The following is an 18,013-nucleotide window of genomic DNA, read 5'->3' as shown; positions in this document are numbered from 1 at the left end:
GCCTGGCTAAAGGTCGGCGCTGATTGGCCTGATTTACTCAATAATTACTCCTTTATTATAAATAATAGAAAAAAATGGTTCAGGACTTTTCGACTCAGTTTTATTCCTTCTATCTGCCTACGAGAGATTATACGGCAATTCTGGGACACCCTGTATATGTATTTAATAAATGGAAGAAACGTATATTGTAAAAGTCTCGTTTAAAAAAATATATGTATATTTAATATTAATATTTATATGTAGCCACTATATAAATATAATTCTATTATATTATTATTTTATTCTATTATATCTATATAGACTATTGTGTATACAATTAAATATATATATGTAAAAATTGAAACATTAAAAAATGAATAGGGCAAACCGTATATAAATAAGATAAAAAAGATATAAAAAATAAATATATTATAACAAATAGATATATGCCAACTGTAGAACGTATTCAGAGGAACACTCACGGAAACCATACAGAAGAAATTATATTATATATATATATATATAATTAATTTATATATGTATATTTAAATTATATATGTATAATATATGTATATTATATATAATTTAATTATATATATATATATATATATATATATATAAATTTCTTCTGTATGTCTTCTGTGTCCGTGAGGGTTCCTCTGAATACGTTCTACAGTTGGCATATATCTATTTGTTATAATATATTTATTTTTTATATCTTTTTTATTTTATTTATATACGGTTTGCCCTATTCATTTTTTAATATTTCGATTTTTACATATATATATTTAATTGTATACACAATACTCTATATAGATATAATAGAATAAAATAATAATATAATAGAATTATATTTATTTAGTGGCTACATATAATTATTAATATTAAATATACATATATTTTTTTAAACGAGACTTTTACAATATACGTTCCTTTTATTTACCGGAGACATTAATAGATCCATCTATTACATATATACATATACACATGTTATTTGTCAATGTTAAATATTAAGTAAATGGCCAATACTTTTACGTTTTGAGAAGAAAATAGGAAGGAAGAGCAATTACATTATCGACACGACGTAGTTGTAGACAACCGATTGCTACTAGTTAGTTCGCACGGCGCTCGTTGGCGCTACGAACAACCGCCCCGCTTGCCCCCCGATCCCCGCACCTATTCCGCGATTCATTGACGCGTTGTGTACACAACTAACACACGTTTAGTATATGTAACCTATCTTGTTACATATTCGATTGCAGCGTAGTTATGCATACATTTATAAAAAGAAACTTATTTACACCTAGGACAGTGAGTTCTTCAAGGATGCCTTTTTATTTTACAAATATAATCTACTAATATCTCTACTAATCGCAACTCACCGTCCTAGGTGTAAATAAACTTGTTTTTCTGAAAACCCCTAAATATATTTTATAAACTTTTTGCAAACAAAAAATATCCTTTTATCACAATATTCTATATCACAACAAAAAATATTCTTTTTATCACAATATTCTATATCATAATAGAAAAATAAGAAATCACATTATTCTCTCTTATAAAAATATGAAATATAATACATTTTAGTATATGAACTAGTGGCACTATTAGAGTTTATGAACTAGTAGCACTATCGACTAGTTCTTGCATTCGGAAACAGTCGTTTACAATCTTCCATTTGTCATCTATAGCTGTTATTAAGAAGGTTTGGTTTATTGTTGTAAAGCTCTTCTCTTCATATTTTACTTGTCCTCCGACTTTGACAAGAAATAATAGCTGGGTAGTTGCATCCGAACCTATTTGTTACATAATGAAATTTAATTTAAAACAAACTATAATACTTCATACATGTATAATACTTCAAATAGCAAGCATAAATTTAGATTTTACTAGTTTTTACTTTGTGCTATGATAAAGCAAACAATATAAACTAAAAACATTTAGTATCATCTTTATATAAATGTGGAAAACTATTTTTTCAAAATCGAAATTTAAAATTCAAGATACAAATTAGATGTAGTAAATCTAATATTTTTACTTGTCTGATATTTTTACAATTACAGATATAAAAGTGTGAATTATTAGCTTTCTTACCTATTATTGGCTGAGCATCCAGAGTAGTAATAGTATGTTCAGAAGATGGCAGATCTGTACAGAATTTCTGTATGTTGTCGTTGCCTGATATCCCATTTCCATTCCATGTCAAATTAGCAGTTTCCATGTACATTCTTGATATTAGCTAAACCATACAATTTAACACAGTGTATAAGTTGCAAAGCAAACCAAATGTGTCAGGGCAGTATTAGTTTTCCTTACATATCTTCGTTTGTCCAATGTCTCATAATATAATTTTGTAAATTCTTCAGCAGTCTGACAAGCTTGGTCAATTTTAGCTTTCAAGTCCTGCAAAAGTGATAGATATAAAAATTATCATGTAATCAAATATAATTTAATACTGGAAAAAAAGTAAATACTGAAAAAAACATCAAATATAATCAAATACTGAAACTAGTGCATTAATTTCAAATTTTAGGAAACTTATCTATATAGAAATATACTTGCTTAGAAGACTAAAATCATAAATTTAGGTATTATGTATGATATAGTCATAGTTTTACAAATATAAATTATGATTATTACTTTTGATCAAGAGAATAATTTCTGTGTGTTTATATTTTTGCTTCTCTTTATACCTAACTTAACCTAACCTACCTACTTGTATTTTTACTTGTAGGTCAGATATAAAAACAAATTAATCAAAATATTAAAAGAAATATACACCGTTTGCTACTTTAGCGGAAATTAGAGTATATAAATGTAAATTCTTTTTTTATTAAATATTTAGTGTGTTATAGCTTGCGTTTAGATTTTCTCGGTAGTTAGCATCATGACGCCAAACGCGACGCATCTATTTTAATACATATATATATATATATATATTTAACGTGCTATATCTAACCTGTTCCATTGTGAACTTTAGATTTATTCTGAGTTTATGGAAAGAAAAGTATAAACATCCACTCTATTACAATCGCATGAATATTACTTCTCAGTTCTCACAGCTTACTGTATCGGTATAACCGTTTCACTGTATTATTGGCTCAATTGGCTGCAAGCAACTGCACATGCGCATTCGGAGCGAAAAACTAACCTCTTATGTTAATTCGGCATTTACAGTCTGCTACAGTTTACTGTAGTTGATTGTGATATAGAGAATACAAGTTTTTATTGTTTCGATATGAGAGATGGTAAATGTCACAAAAGGAATTTTAGTCGAATGGTACGTTCTTTTCTTTTTAATTACAATAAAAATTCGTATAAGATAAAATGGAACAGATCTTGCATTTAGCGCGACAAAAATTACTTCTGTGTTTCTTACATGCATATATTATATTTATATTGAAACTATGCAGTTGCGTTTGTAGAAAAAAATAATTTATTGAAGTGATCAACAAGATATAAAAATGGTATATTTACAAGATAGTGTAAATATACAACTTATTCAAGATAATCTAAATCATCAGGAATGTTAAACTGTTTATTAAGATTCTGTTCAGTGATACCAAATTTGTTTTTGCACCAAGTCTGCAAAGAAAAAATGTTGTCCGTCCATGTGTTAGCCGCATCCTTGTACCTCTACAATAAAGTTGAATGTTACAATTTTACGTCATTTCTTTTGTTTTGTTTTAAAACAGTTGTAGTCATAACTGTTAGATTATACCCGTGCAGTTTTACTCATTTCTGCAATCGCTCCTTCATCAACATCACTAAATTTTACAATTTGTTGTTTTATCTCCTGCTCTTCTTTTCTCAGCTTCTCAATTTCTTTCATTAGATTTCTTCTTTCTTCTGTATCATTTTTTTGTTCCTGTTTAATAAACATTTTAGAGGCTTAAGAAAAATTATACACCAAACAAAAAGTGAGTAACTAAAAACTATAGTTTTATTTTTATCACCTTTTCCCTCTCTATCTTTTCCTTTATTTTCTGAAGCTTGAATTCAGCTTCAACCAACTTTTTATTTGTATCAGATATTCTTGCTTCTGTTGCAGTAATATTGTCTCTACATAATTTTTTTTCCTATTATTTATATGCAATTTAACAAGTATAATATGTATAATAGTGATTTAAAGTATTTTACAAAGTATTACCCTGGAAACCTCCAGTAATATGTACTAGTGCCAATTTTCTCTGATTTTACCAAACCATCATCCACAAGTGCTTCTAACACATCTTTGACACTCTGAACTACAATTTTCTTTTGTTGCACAGCGATTTTCTCAATTTCCTTCAGTGTGAAGAACTCCTTTGTTTCATAAAATATTTGCAACATTCGCAAACGTTTCTCATCAACAGAAACACCTTTTCTCTTTGACATGATACCTATAGATATGTACAATATTAAAAACAGATAATTAAAACTTTTATATGTATGTAAATGTTTAGTGATGCGGCTATGAAACAATTTCTTCTACACTTGGATGAAACAACTGCTCTAGGAAAAAAGTTCATAATTCAAGATTTAGATGAAAGACACCTGTTTATATCTGCTGACATATTAGAAACTCTACAAGCAAAAGTAGACGATCTTATGGATCAGATATCATTCCCATTAGCTGAGAAAGGAATATAAAAAAAGAAAGAAACAACATTTGCTTTACTATCTGAAACAAGGTTTGCGCTGCTATAAAAAAAATGGCTAGAGAGTCGGGTCGAATAAAAGATGCGTGTCAGAAAAGAATCTTGGATGATGCTGCACGTAAACGCAGGCAGAAGAAAGCCCTGGAAGCACTGGAACAAGATAACTTTCATGATGATCCACATGCTGACTTAGGTGGTGTGGCCATATAAATATCTCTTCTCTCAGATATTACAAACAATAGCATAATTTATATTCTTGTTTTCAGTTATGAGCAAGAAAGTTCCCAAGTTTCAAGAGACGTTAGACAACAGAAGTGCCAGGAAAAAGAAAACTCGCTCGTCGGAATATTACAAGCAACGTTTTCGCAAAAGTTTTCCTCAACTTGTGGAAGAAGATCTCAATACAAATCCTAATCCACCTAATTACGTGTCTGCACAAGTGCCATCTTCTCGCTTCCCTGAGAGACATTTTTGTTCCGTATGTGGCTTTCCTAGTAATTACACCTGTATACCTTGCGGTGCCAGATATTGTTCGATTAAATGTCTAGGTACGCATCTCGACACAAGATGTATGAAATGGACAGTTTGAGAACTTTGTAAGTTTGTACATTGTCACTTACGACAAATTCGATTGGATGCACTAGTGCGCACTGAGTGCGTCTTCTTTCAATGTGTAGTAAACTACTAACAATGAAGGCTTATAAAGCCTTAAAATATTTCTTGGTTTACTAACAATGAAATATATTCTACTACACAATGAAAGAAGGTGCACTCAATGCGCACTAGTGCATCCAATCGAATTCGTCATTAATAAAATCAACACATGTATAATTACAGTAGCGGATATTATTTTGTCAACATAAATTAAGATATTACTCAGAAAAGTTACTTTAACGATCAGAACGAATTATTTTCATAATAAAATATACGAGAATTTAAATGTATTACACACAAAATATTGACATTCCAAATCTCAGTAACATACCTATATTGTACAAATTTGAAGGTTAAGTCAGAAAAGTATGTCATTCACTTTTGTCCAAATCACAATATCAAAAAAAAAAAAACAAAACAGTTTGAAACAAAAAGATCTCTTTTTCTCTGTGTGATCTTTATTCTCTCACTTTTTTATATCTGAGATTTAATTCTTTGTTTTTCCCTCGTTGCCTTTTTTTCACGTCTGCATGTATGCATCGATGAGATGATCGAGCGAGTAGTAGCTGAAATACCGACAAAGCCGATTATTCTCAACATTATCATTCGTCGGTTTTTCAGGTATACTCATCCCCGGAGTCTCGCAGTAAACGGAGCAAGGGAGAAAGAAAGTTCTCGCATGCAAAAGAAGCGAGAGAGAGAGAGAAAATACGCTACAGTTACTGGACAGAATTCTTATTATTTCGCGCACGCGTATTCGCATTTTGGGCTTCGCAAAATTGCGGGGGTTGCGCTACTGTATACTGTCCGGCGAGCGCGTGGAGTCGTGGACGAGGAGCCGCATCAGAGCGCTTCAGTCGTATCGAGCCGTTCGTGGGAGGTGCGTCTCAGCGCGCGTTTCGTTTCTCGTCTCGTTTTCTCGGCGTTATATACACATACGTATATACGCGTGCGTATACAACGCGCGTGTTAAGGCATATACACGCACACATGTAAAAATCAAACAGAGATAAGTGCGTTTCACACTGTGATACGGACAAAGTAGCCGCGCGTTCATGTGTCGGGAGTGCTGCTGGATGTGTGTGATTGTCTGGACGCGTCGCTGTCTCTGACCTCTCTTTACTCGGCCTCTCTCTCTCTCTCACTCACTCACTTTCTGTCTCTCGTGTATTCGTTTCCCTCTTTTCTTTCTTCCTTTTTTCCCATTCGTCTCTTACTCTGTTTTACGAACGCACCAAATGTTCGCGCCGCATATTCCGAGTGCTCGCAGCACCGCCGCTCGTTCTCGTCGTCGTCGTCGTGCTGTCTGACGGCGCGTCCGCCGTTCGGCAAGCGATCATCGCGTTCCGATACGGTGGATGACTCCACCGGGAATCGTCGGCCGCGCTTCGACTTCTTTGTAAAAGAAGAGGAAGGAGAAACCAGATTAAAAGAACGGAACGCGAGGGAGGAAAACTGGCAAGGCGCTATCTCCTGCGCGCGCCAAGAGAGACAGACTGATTTCTCGCGCGAGAACGTTCCGCGAGAGAGTATCTTCGCCGGTGTGCGCGAATTTCTCGCGATTTTTTCCTCTCGATTTACACACTCACACGCACGCATACACAATCTTTTATTTCGTCGCGACGCGCCGATTTGTTCGGAGCCATTTTGCCGAAATGAAAATTACACTGCGAGTTCGCGCGTCCTCCGCGCGCTTCTGCCTTCTGCTCGTGATCCTCGTGGGTCTCTGCACGAGCGCGACGGTGCACGCGAGATCGGCCGGCAATGTGAACGACAGCACGACGTCCACCGGCACCAATTGCGATCAGGTCCAAAAGATCTTCCACTCGAAAAACATCACGTTCATTCCGACCGTCGAAGATTCTCCAAACAGTAAGTGAACTTCTCGCACGCTGTGCGTACTCCTATCTCCATTGTTTATTTTATAGAAATATCGTCTCTTTTAATACTTGGCACAGAGAACGTTCGAGATACGGTGTTCAAAGAAAAGTAAGCTTTGTAATACATATGTATATGTACTTGCGAGCGAATGTATTGTAAAAGACGCGATAGATATGCCTTGTTGAGTCAATAATTGTTAGTGCAATCTCACCGCCTGAATCGCGCGCGTCACTGAACTTGATATTACAGTAGAAATCCATGTGTGAGTTTTGCCCACAAGTCATTTCTCTTCACCAACGAGAAAAGAGGAGGATAAACTTTATTCAATGTGAAATATTTAATGTTTCAAAGATATTGTAAAATCCGATTTTATATTTCAAGAGGAAGTTTTGAGGTCACTGACACAAATTACACCTACCAATATGTTAATAAGGTATAATCGGATTTTCGACTAAGTACCTCAATTATCGACAATGAAGTAATATTCGAGTTTTAACAGAATTTCGATATTATAAATTGCTCTAGTAATAACTGCTTGCGAAGTTACATATTGTTTTTTTTTTTTTTTTTTTTTTTTTTATTAAAACTGTTGATATATCGCACAATTGGATATCTATATTGAATGTTTGTTATTTAATATTGACCATCGAATCATCACAATATATCATCCGCAATCGCGACTCTAATAATAAAATTCTTTCTCTATTTTGACATGCGATCTTTGTGCGAGCATAAATTTGTGCGCGCGTTTCTATGCAAATCATTCGTAGAATTTTTTTTTTTTTTTTTTTTTTTTTTTTTTTTTTTTTTTTTCGGATTGATCAAACTTGCAAATTGTCACGGGTAATGATCGAAAGATCGGCAATATCGCTGCATAAATGAGCATTAATTAATTATTTGAACGATTAAGTTTCAAAAATATTGCTTTTTGATCGTAGACATTTTTTTGTTAATTTCTCGTGGGAATAAACCAATATCGCAAGATCGTTGCTTAAATTTACATCAATGAATTCTATTTTTTTGGATATTCCGCGCGAATAAAAATATGTATATTGAATACGGGAAGTTTTGTTTCAAGAATTATTGTGCACGATTTTGCACACGCACGATTTGACTTGCACACAAAACACAAGTTGGGAGAAAAACTTGGGTAAGATGGAAATTCAACGTGTGCAAAGTTAGCATCTCGATATAGTGAGATTTCTATAGTTCTGATTAAAGTTCCCGCTTCCCTTTTTGAAAACTTTAAAAAAAAGAAAGCGGAAATTTTTTAATCAAAACTTCGGATATTTTACTTACTATTATGCTTCAGCGTGTTCGTAAGAAAGTAAAAATTAATTTGTGACATTTATATTTGCACAACTTACGTTGTGGCACTTGAGTCGCGATTATTTTCCTAGCAATTTTTCTTCATTTTCCATTAGCGTTCGCTTCTTCGTTGATCTTGTGATTTACAATGTTTCTCAGAATTTTAGAACTATTAATCCTATTGACCAATGCTACTCCAAACTGGCACACATTGCATAACACACGTGCGTGTCCACTTCTTTTCTCATTAATTTTGCAACTTATTTGTTTAAAAATGTAGTAATCTATTTTTAACGGTAAAAAATATTACGAGTCTAATTCCGACAAGTGATGCTATCATTCTCTGTTTCAGAATGATTAATTTTCTTCACAACTGATATTACATGTATAAATTAACGTCTCTCTCTCTCTCTCTCTTTTTCTCACATGTACGGTTATTTTTACACGACGCGCTCTGACGCAACATAATTGCTTGCTATTAAACCGTTTTAAATTTCCCGTAAATCGATTGTTCTAAATACGGCCGATGATTTGTAATTTTCAGTGCACTTACATTAATTTTTATGTAAATAAGATGTCTGTTCATTTAGCTCTTATCGACTTACGTGTTATCGCTCGCTTTGTAAACGCGGAACTGTGTTTGAAAGTTTTACCACGGCTAGTTAAGTGGTTTCTCTTTCCTTCTTATTGTACTTTATTCTTTCCTTTATTTTTACCTTACCTTTTGTAGACTATATACACTTTTCTGACGAGCTCTGCTGATCGGAGTTGTTATACTTTTGAGCACGACAGCGAAACGACGTTTGTTCGTTTTTTATTTTACATTTAAGTTTTTTATAAATTGGCGCACTGAAAACTCACAACAGGGTCGAAGGACGTTTGCATTGTATGATTTGTAGACCTACCTGAGAGGAAAGTTGTTTTAAATCGAGTAAATATATTTTCTCGAAACTCTTTTTTTGCTTTAGATGAAAGAAAGTATTTATTTTATTTAAGCAAAAGTATGTACTTTTAAATGAATACATGCACATTAAATTCTTATTTTTCTGTACATTTTCTACGTTTCAATGTTTTCATATTTCACTTAAAATACTTTTAAAACAGATTCAAAATTTTTTCTAACTAAAAACTGCGTTTTAGTAAATATTTTATAAAATTAAAATATGAAAGATAAAAATAGGTACTAATTAGATATTTTTAAGCATATAATAAATATTTAAACTTCAAGAAAATACACGCGTTTTGCGAATACAAGTAAATATGTCATCAGTACTCTTCGAAAAAATCTAGTAATAGTTTTCTTAAACAAAATAAAAGTTTTTTGTTTCGAGAATTTTTCCTTCAATGTGCCAATAGTTATCGCGCATCGCGGGCTGTGCAGACTCTTATTGACTTTTAATAAAATTTTGTAACATCATTATTTTTTCTTTCTTCTCGTTTTCATTTACGCGTCTATTTGTGAGATATTTTTTGACGTTGTTTCGCGTTTAAAATAGTCGGTTTGTTTTAAATCTACTTCATATAGAAGAAACCTTTTCATACAGCGTCGCGAATTTTTGCAAAACACGCTTTCTATCTCTTTACGAAAAAAAAGAATTTCGAATGTACAGAGCCTGCGACATACATGTATAACTCGATCTTTAAATTCGATGCAGCGTTCGTGCACGAAACCGGTTCGCCCTGAGGCGAAGAGGAATGCGCGTCACCGAAGAGAGGATTTTCGATCGATCGCGACGCGGCATATTTTCTGATCCCCTTCAAAATTATCGCGCGGAAACGTTATTATTTACCCCGCGTTTTGTCGCGAGTTATTATTAACATAACCACTTGTATTCGCTTAAGCACGACTTTTATTTACACAAACTCGCGTTTTAAAATGTAAATGCGACGGTAGTTGAAATATGACGAGAATTGAAACGGTCATTGTAAAATTGGCACGTATTTTCAAGCGCTTTTTCACATTCAATCGCTATGGCTCTTTTTGTATCCACCTATATAACGTACATTCGAGTTTATTCTTCTCGGAAAATAGATACTCGTGAATATGTAATATAATGTACAGAGAATAATTGGAAAATGGCCGATACATCGAAAATCCGCGCGGGAGTGCATGTATCGCGAACGTTTATATTACACATAAAGCCTGGGACCCGATTAATAGAATAAAATGAAATCTCGTGTTCGATAAAACAATCTGACATGATGGAATTTCCGTTTGATTTGAAATTTCTCAATCGGACCTCAGTTTGTGTGTGCGCGCGCGCTTACTTGTGTGTATACAACATATATATTGTAATCCTTTACGTTTAACTATAATTTTCGCAAACAAGATTTGACGAGACTTTTGTATGACGGGAACGAGTTCACGCGGTCGAACAATTCGATCTCCCCCTCTGTTTTTCTCGTGGTGGTTGTGCCCCAATTTGACTTAACTCGCATCAAATAAGAGGGGGACTTCGCTTCTGTCCCTTCCTGTTTTCGCGTTTGCCGCGTTACGTAACAATAACGTGAGATATTTCTTTTTTTTTTTCAGCGATATGCGGCAGCAATTGTTGCGGCGAGGAGATGGAGAAGCTATTGAAACAACAATCCCGGGCGAAATTTCACAGTATGATTCACCATCACAGTAAAACTCTGCAGGGTCTCCTGGATACAACCGCTAAGGTTCTCAGAGGTAAGGATATATAGTTCATTTTCATTTGTTTTACTTTCATTTGTTTAATTGTGCTTGGTTTGCGCGGAAACGGGCTCGTGTGGTAACTCAGGTTGTGGAATTACAGAAATAGTATAGTGAGAACCTCCTCACAACGATCAAATTTACAAGTGTTTTAATCTTGTCTGGAGAGAAATTTAAACGAAGAGATCATGAAAAATTGATTTTGGGATTTGCGCGAGGAAATGCACGAAGAATTAAATGTACGTAACAAAAAAAATATATTATTTTTAAGAAAACTGTCAGATATTCCAGCAATATTAAAAGAATGTCTCTTGGGAGAGTATGTAGAAAATCCGGGTTTCGGGTTTAGGAAACTGAAAGCCACCGGATTACCGGATAATCTAAGTTTTCCGATGTGTTTTCACACGTAGGTGACAGTTGTCACCGATTGCTTTAATACTTGATTTATAGAAATTTTGCGTTGATACAAGTTGGCAAAAGTTCCACAAAAGAAGGGAACAGGCAATTCATCTTTGTTAAAATACACGTTTTTATCCGTCCACAACCGTCCCTCTATATATCGATCGGTGGCCAATATTCACACGCCGAAAGATAGATAATTATCTTGGACGGTTTTCGGGTTTCAATACCCTCAGAAATTTCTCCGCGGGGTTCCTCTTCCCGACGAACCAAAATCGTTCTCCGCGTGCTGCCGCCTTATACGGGGGAGAAGAAAGCGAACAGCCATCCCTCCTCTTCTTCTCTTGGTTCTTGATCTCTTCTTTCTTTTTCGCTCGCACGATCTATCTCTTTAATTCCTGTGCATCGTTCTCGCATAAAACGCAACACGTCGCTTCTGTATATTCGCACCCTCGACACTGTCAAATAAATCCACGAAGAAATATGAGGAACTGGTTCGCGCGATGTTAATCTGCATTATTTTATATTTTATTGCTACTCGCCATAAATTCATTTTACCTCCCTTATTTTTTTTTCCTGTTTAAGTTCATATTGTTATTTTACTCGCGAACTGATTGACAAACTTATCCTTTTTTTTCTTCGAATTTTCGGAAGATTCGGAATTGTCGCGGCTCTAACGTTGAGCGATTCGCTCGTGTGGCTCTTTGGTCAACCTCGATTACGTGGTCAGTCCGGTATTTATACCGTCATACGCTAACCGGTACTCTTACACGGAGCAGAAACGGAAAACGAGGAGGCAAGACAGAGGAAGATAGCAACGCGCGTTAAACCTCCGCGAGGCGGAGGCGGCTTGTTCGCGAGACGCGTGTCGTTGCCTCGGTAACGCGGTGTCTAGAATTCAAGCACAGGCCGCTCTCTGCTATTTTCGCTACCGCGAAAAACACACTTCCTCTCTCTGCGCCGCGAAGTGTTTATATCCTCGTTGGACGCGCGAGCGCACTCGCTGCGCCGAGACATTCTTTCAGAGCCCCTTCGAAATCCTTCCCGATCCTCTGTTGAGTTCTGATTTACCGAGTCGATTCAGGAATCTGAAAACGTTTCTTGATTTTTGGAGTAAAATAATCTGAATTTCCTTTATAAATATGCAGATTTCAAATATTGCAAAAAAATTTTTTTCTAAACTCTCGAGTGTGTGTGGGTTATTAAAAGTTACTAACATATGTGATATATCCTGCGATGTTGTAAAATTCCAGAGAAATTCCTTCTTTTCCGTATTATAACGTTTATGTACGCAATGTAAAAAATGTTAGAAATATTTGTATTTGTTTTTTTCTTTAATATATCGCACGCGATACTTTCAAGAAAAAAGATTTGACTTTTTAAAGGGATTAATACGGAAGCGAAATAATCTCAATTTACGCGTTAGTTTGTTCAGAGATTGATGTAATTCCCTGCGAAAAGAACGTAAAGAAACACGGGGATAAAATTTGCTGGTAATAAAAAAAAGTGATCAAATTTTACTTTTATTCATTCGGTGAGACGTCCCGACGAAAATTCCGGTAATTAAAGAAAAACAAGTCCAAGTGGCCGTACGCGCGATATCGTCTTTGAAGTCTCAATCAACATGGACATGATCCGCTTTGACGAAATACGTTTTAAAAAAAGAAGAGAGAGAGAGAGAGAGAAGGAAAAGAAAGCGAAACAAATAATTGGCAATGCGTCTTTTTCTATACGTGTTGTTGTTAATTTTAGTCGCGACGACTTTGTTTAAAAATACATCATGCACTCGGCTCCATTATTTATCATATTATACAGTACAAAAATATGATACAATACATTGTGAATACATACTACATGGTGGAAATTCACATTTCTCTCTTGTTTTTATTTCTTTTCTTGTTTTCACACCATCAAAGTTTTATTTGTATATTTGTCCGTGCAATTAGTATTTATAGACTTCCTATATCGATAATATCGACATAGGAAGATATAAATGCTTCGTCACTATCTCGCATTTGTCATTACTTCCAATAAGATAACTAGAGCCACGAGGTGCACATTTCGAAGAAGCGCACCACCACATTGCCGACGCCACTTAAAACTGTGAAGCGAAAATCGAGAAGCATTCGCTGTCTATTTTCTTCGTTTTGTACGTTCGCAATTAAGCGGCTTGGTCCGTGCTCTCTCTCTCTCGCCACTTACGAAATCTCAAGTGGAGGTCCATTTCTATGAGAATCTCGATCGATTTAGATTAGAAGAAGAACTTTGAGAGAAAAAAAATAGACGCAAGAAATACAAGTGTTAAGAGATCGTTAAATTCTAATGCAATATCAAGATCTCAGAGCAGATCTTTTTCTTTGTATGTGAATGGAAATTGCCTTCACACTACTAGAGTTTTCTGACAAAAGAATAATTTTCTCAGACCGGTTTTTTTTTTTTTTTTTTGAAAGCTTATTCTCTGAAGAAAACAAGATTTAGAAAACAAATTTATACAGGACGCATTGTTTACTTTTATCTTGATTCCGTCATTATCATGTGATTGAAAACGTGACATTCTTAAGAACTTCAAAACTTGTTGTGCGCAACTCGTGACACGCGTGTAATCGAGTTGCGGAGAAATCGAAGATTCTCAAAATCGCGTGTATCTCTAAAGGCGTTCTGCATCTTTGCAGAAACGGTGATCGCTCTGCTGAGAAAGTCGGAGAACAAGACTCTGACCATGTTCGATCAAGTATATCGCTCGATGGCGGTGCAGAGCAGACCGTCTATCCGGGCGCTCTACCAGGCGCTGGTGGACTACGTGTCGCCCGCCAACACTCCCGACAATCTGCAGCAACCGGTATCGCGGGAGATGCTGCAGGAACGATTTGCCGAGTTCTTCACGCAGCTCTTCCCCATCGCCTATCACAATGCCATTAATCCGGAGCAGGATCAACAGGATTTCACCGACAAGTTCAAGGCCTGCCTGAACCAAACGATGGAGGACGTGCAACCGTTTGGTGACGTGCCGCAAGAAATATTTAAACAGATCGGCAAGAGCCTCGAAGCAACTAGGGTGTTAGTTCAGGCTTTAACTGTCGGCAAAACCGTTCTGGAAAAGACCGATAGCGTGCTGTTCATCGCTGACAGAAGCAGTCCTCAGCAGGAGGCTTGTTACGATGTTCTGCTCAGAATGTCCTATTGTGCCAGGTGCAAGGGGATTAAGAGCGCGATGCCTTGTGTCGGATTTTGCATCAATGCAATAAGGTGTGTAAATGAGACTGCAAATATTTTTTATATACCTGAGGTTTACTCACTCTCTTTTAAACGTTTAGACGTGACGATCTTAATACATTGTACTTTATACGATTCATCTACGAACAGACGTGTTTAATACAATAAGAAAAAGAAAAATTTTCCACAAATATCTCGTGAATATGCGTAAAAAAGTCGTATTGTTTCGTAGCTTTTTGATCGTGTCATTGCAAACACGGTGTTTAACTATACAAAAAACAAATATTACATTTCGCTCTAAACAACGATTCTACGAACAATTCCAATTACGATGTAACAAAGAAATTTCGTCAGATCTTAAGTCAAAAGTCTCGGACAACAACATTTTTGTTTAAAAGACGTCTGAGAGAAGCTCGTTTAGGCAAGCGTTTGCGGTGGTCAAGGTCAAGTTCGCGTAGGCGAGGAATGACTCACGTTCAATCGAAAAGAATCTCAAAGTTTCCTAAACGGCTACTACGGGTGGTTCTTTTGCTGGAGAGCGTTTTTAAAATTAATTTTATATAAACGTCGCGCGTTTTTTTCGGTAGATGCAACGTGGTGTCACATTTCGCAGGTTTTTTATCGCAAGCTTTGCAAAATTCACATAATCGTCATTGTCGCCGAATAACTCGGCGATTGAGCCGATGATCATTATAATTATGTGTAATCTCTCGGATCGGGGGATTGTGTATAATTTTACATTTCTGGTTACGCATAATTGTCGCGTATGTAAAGGAGATTATTACAGACCGCTCTTTGGACATACACGTGATCATCATAATCATATAGTCACACACGATAATCACGATGATTCGCGGCTGCGTGAATGGCGGCTTTATTTTCGCATTGCGGGAGCATATGAGGAAGAAATATAAATAATCGTTGCAGAGGCTGTCTGTCGACGGAACCGACGTTCGAACTAGATCTCGCTTGGTCTGGTTACGTAGAGGCGGTCGAGAGGCTCGTTGCGGCAATCGACAGCGACACTAATTCTTTGGGCCTGAATCTCAAAGAAGCCGTCAGGAAATTGGACTCGCGCATTTCGGACGCTATCATGCACGCGATGGAGATCGGTCCCCAGCTCGAGGAGAAGGTAAGATGGAACTGAAATTTCTCAATGAAATTTACACCGTGGCGTATTTATTTAATTTTACGATTAAACAATCATTGTCACAATTATACACGCGGTTCCCTCTCGTGTGTCGAGAGATTATTATTTATATGATTTGAAAGGTCTTTTTTTGCTTTTACGTGTTCAGTGAAAATAAGAGAAAACAGAGTAGATTTCGCGCGTTGTCGTATACGTTTATCGTCACTCGAATATATTTGAATTTTAAATTTGTCCCAAAAGACTGCGCTTTACGCTCTAGTTATTCTTTTTCTCTCAAATATTTCTCACATTCGTCTTTCATAGAGCACGCCGCCTTATTCTTCATATTATTCCTCCTTATTACCCTCCCCGAGACAATTCTTCGTTCAGTGAACACGCATAAGTTATGCACTCGCTCACGCGTTCGCCCTCTTTCGCGCGTCGTTTCTCTCGTACTTCTCTCTCTCTCTCTCTCTTTCTCTCTCTTCCATCTACCTTCTCTACCTGCCTACAACCACGATTTCTCGTCCCTTCGTTCCGGTTCTCGACCCCGAGTCCCGAGACGAAATGGGCCGCTCCGCTCGCGCGCGGAACGCAATTAAAAGTTTCTTACACGGGCGGTCACGCCGCGCCGCGCAGCGACGACAGAATCGATCCTTCGTTCGTTTAGAAGCCGGATTCTCGCCCGTCGTCTCTCTCTCTCTCTCTCTCTCTCTGCGGTTCTTCCTTCCCGTATCACCGAAATCGATTCGCGGTCACTGATTGTCTTCGAACGTCTCGTTTCGCTTTAACTACTACCAGACCTCTGTAACTTCTTTGCGCTTTAAATAACGCGCTTGATTGTACGTACAATTCTATCATGTTTTCGATTTCACAAATGCGCGTTTTATTTTCTTATCTAGAGAAAACATTGTTCTGATAATTATCAGAAGTGTCGGTTTAACTTAATGCAACTTGTTCCGACTTGTTAAAACCAGTTGTGTCTCTCACTCCGATATATGTATACATATATTAGCACTTACGCGCAAAACGCATTTTATTTTACATACATTGCGGTTATAATCGCGTGCTTTTTATCGCGCGCATCGATTTCGGACTCGCCGAATTGCGAACAAAGATTCGCACGAACTGTAGCACGGGAGGGAAAAGAGGGCCGCCTCCGTTCGAGGCCCCCGTGAGATCGGCGGCAGGTCCCCCGTTTCTTCGTACCTGTTCGTACCTGTGCGTTCTTCGTGTGTACACGGGGACCGCGCGTGTATAGACCTGTTCGAGGCTGCATTCAGGGGGTCTCTCTCTCACGAATCTACTAATAATTCCCGGCGGTCGGCGGCCCGGGCGCATTCTGCGAGCATTACGTATCTGCATTCCACGCGTGCGGGCCCTCTCTCGGGCCCCGTTTCTTCGCCGCGGGACGACCGAGAATCGTTAAGGTAGCACCTTAACGGCCTTTTTACGAAAAGGCGCCCGACGAGGTGTTCTCTCGCATCCCTGTGGATACTCTCCCATTATTATTCATCCCACGGCGCCCCGCGACCCCTCCTTCGCACACACACACATACACCTACACGCGCACGAAAGGCGCTTAACTTATTCTTGCCCCGGATGCGGCAAAATGGTCTTTTCTTTCGGCTTCTCTATCGGGAGAAAAGTTTGACAAGATGTCGTGTCTCATTGACCTGTTGGATCCGGATTAGCGTGAAAATTCGACGGTCGGAGCACACAGTGACCGAGAGAGAGAGAGAGAGTAAAAGAGATTAGCAAAAACCGTGACACATCGTAATCTTCTTGTTGAATTCAAAAGGGATCCTCATATTTTATGAATTAGATTATAACGAGCAGGAAAAACGAAAGTTATAACGAGATAGATTTAGTTTCCTTACAAAACGAAAAGTCTCTCTTTCTCTCTCTCTCTCTCTCTCTCTCTCTCTCTCTAATCATTATGTACAAGTTTATTTTTCTAAATTTAATATTTCTACAGAAGTATGGAGGAATCACCTCAGGCTCTCAATAAAATTTAATAATCAATGTTAAAAATCAAAGGCCATACAGAGCCAGTGCAGGATGTTGTGCAATAATTAAATAAAGTAAAAAATTTCTTTCTTTAGCTTCAAAACGTTTCGACTTTTTATTGAA

The 18,013-nt window shown here is 36.8% G+C and overlaps 5 protein-coding genes across 6 annotated transcripts in view; 3 read left to right on the top strand and 2 right to left on the bottom strand.

Annotated features, from left to right (window-relative positions):
• Positions 1 to 1,418: 1,418 nt before the first annotated feature.
• Positions 1,419 to 3,052, bottom strand: LOC109861089 (NTF2-related export protein-like). The gene is made up of 4 exons (XM_020440601.1): positions 2,939 to 3,052; positions 2,296 to 2,382; positions 2,074 to 2,218; positions 1,419 to 1,775 (listed from the first exon to the last, which is right to left on the bottom strand). The coding sequence occupies exons 1-4, from the start codon at positions 2,945 to 2,947 to the stop codon at positions 1,594 to 1,596; spliced, it is 423 nt and encodes a 140-aa protein (XP_020296190.1). The 5' UTR covers positions 2,948 to 3,052; the 3' UTR covers positions 1,419 to 1,593.
• Positions 3,053 to 3,135: 83 nt separating this feature from the next.
• LOC109861090 (general transcription factor IIH subunit 5) lies at positions 3,136 to 4,634 on the top strand. Its single transcript, XM_020440602.1, has 2 exons — positions 3,136 to 3,259; positions 4,425 to 4,634. Exons 1-2 carry the CDS (start codon positions 3,225 to 3,227, stop codon positions 4,609 to 4,611), a joined length of 222 nt encoding a protein of 73 aa, XP_020296191.1. The 5' UTR covers positions 3,136 to 3,224; the 3' UTR covers positions 4,612 to 4,634.
• Positions 3,337 to 6,885, bottom strand: LOC109861087 (meiotic nuclear division protein 1 homolog). Of its 2 annotated transcripts, none has more exons than XM_020440597.1 (5): positions 6,491 to 6,885; positions 4,130 to 4,361; positions 3,936 to 4,041; positions 3,701 to 3,847; positions 3,337 to 3,615 (listed from the first exon to the last, which is right to left on the bottom strand). In XM_020440597.1, the coding sequence occupies exons 1-5, from the start codon at positions 6,870 to 6,872 to the stop codon at positions 3,478 to 3,480; spliced, it is 1,005 nt and encodes a 334-aa protein (XP_020296186.1). In that variant the 5' UTR covers positions 6,873 to 6,885; the 3' UTR covers positions 3,337 to 3,477. The 2 variants fall into 2 exon arrangements, with proteins under 2 accessions (XP_020296186.1, XP_020296187.1); XM_020440598.1 differs by lacking the exon at positions 6,491 to 6,885 and adding an exon at positions 5,605 to 5,851 and having other exon boundaries at positions 3,379 to 3,615.
• On the top strand, positions 4,647 to 5,455 carry LOC109861088 (zinc finger HIT domain-containing protein 1). The gene is made up of 2 exons (XM_020440600.1): positions 4,647 to 4,812; positions 4,886 to 5,455. The coding sequence occupies exons 1-2, from the start codon at positions 4,674 to 4,676 to the stop codon at positions 5,206 to 5,208; spliced, it is 462 nt and encodes a 153-aa protein (XP_020296189.1). The 5' UTR covers positions 4,647 to 4,673; the 3' UTR covers positions 5,209 to 5,455.
• Positions 6,886 to 6,921: 36 nt separating the features above from the next.
• Positions 6,922 to 18,013, top strand: part of LOC109861086 (division abnormally delayed protein) — a 35,749-nt gene continuing 24,657 nt past the window's right edge. The window contains exons 1-4 of the mRNA XM_020440596.1: positions 6,922 to 7,145; positions 10,996 to 11,136; positions 14,211 to 14,784; positions 15,679 to 15,883. Coding sequence (XP_020296185.1) covers positions 6,929 to 7,145; positions 10,996 to 11,136; positions 14,211 to 14,784; positions 15,679 to 15,883 — 1,137 coding nt within the window. The 5' untranslated portion in view covers positions 6,922 to 6,928. The remainder of the gene's footprint in view (positions 7,146 to 10,995; positions 11,137 to 14,210; positions 14,785 to 15,678; positions 15,884 to 18,013) is intronic.

The sequence above is a fragment of the Pseudomyrmex gracilis genome, unplaced genomic scaffold (genome assembly GCF_002006095.1).
Source record: "Pseudomyrmex gracilis isolate BER0280 unplaced genomic scaffold, ASM200609v1 scaffold_567, whole genome shotgun sequence".
Classification (NCBI taxonomy): Eukaryota; Metazoa; Arthropoda; class Insecta; order Hymenoptera; family Formicidae; genus Pseudomyrmex; species Pseudomyrmex gracilis.
The sequence above is the reverse complement of the archived record's forward strand: the minus strand, read 5'-3'. Positions and strand labels throughout refer to the sequence as shown.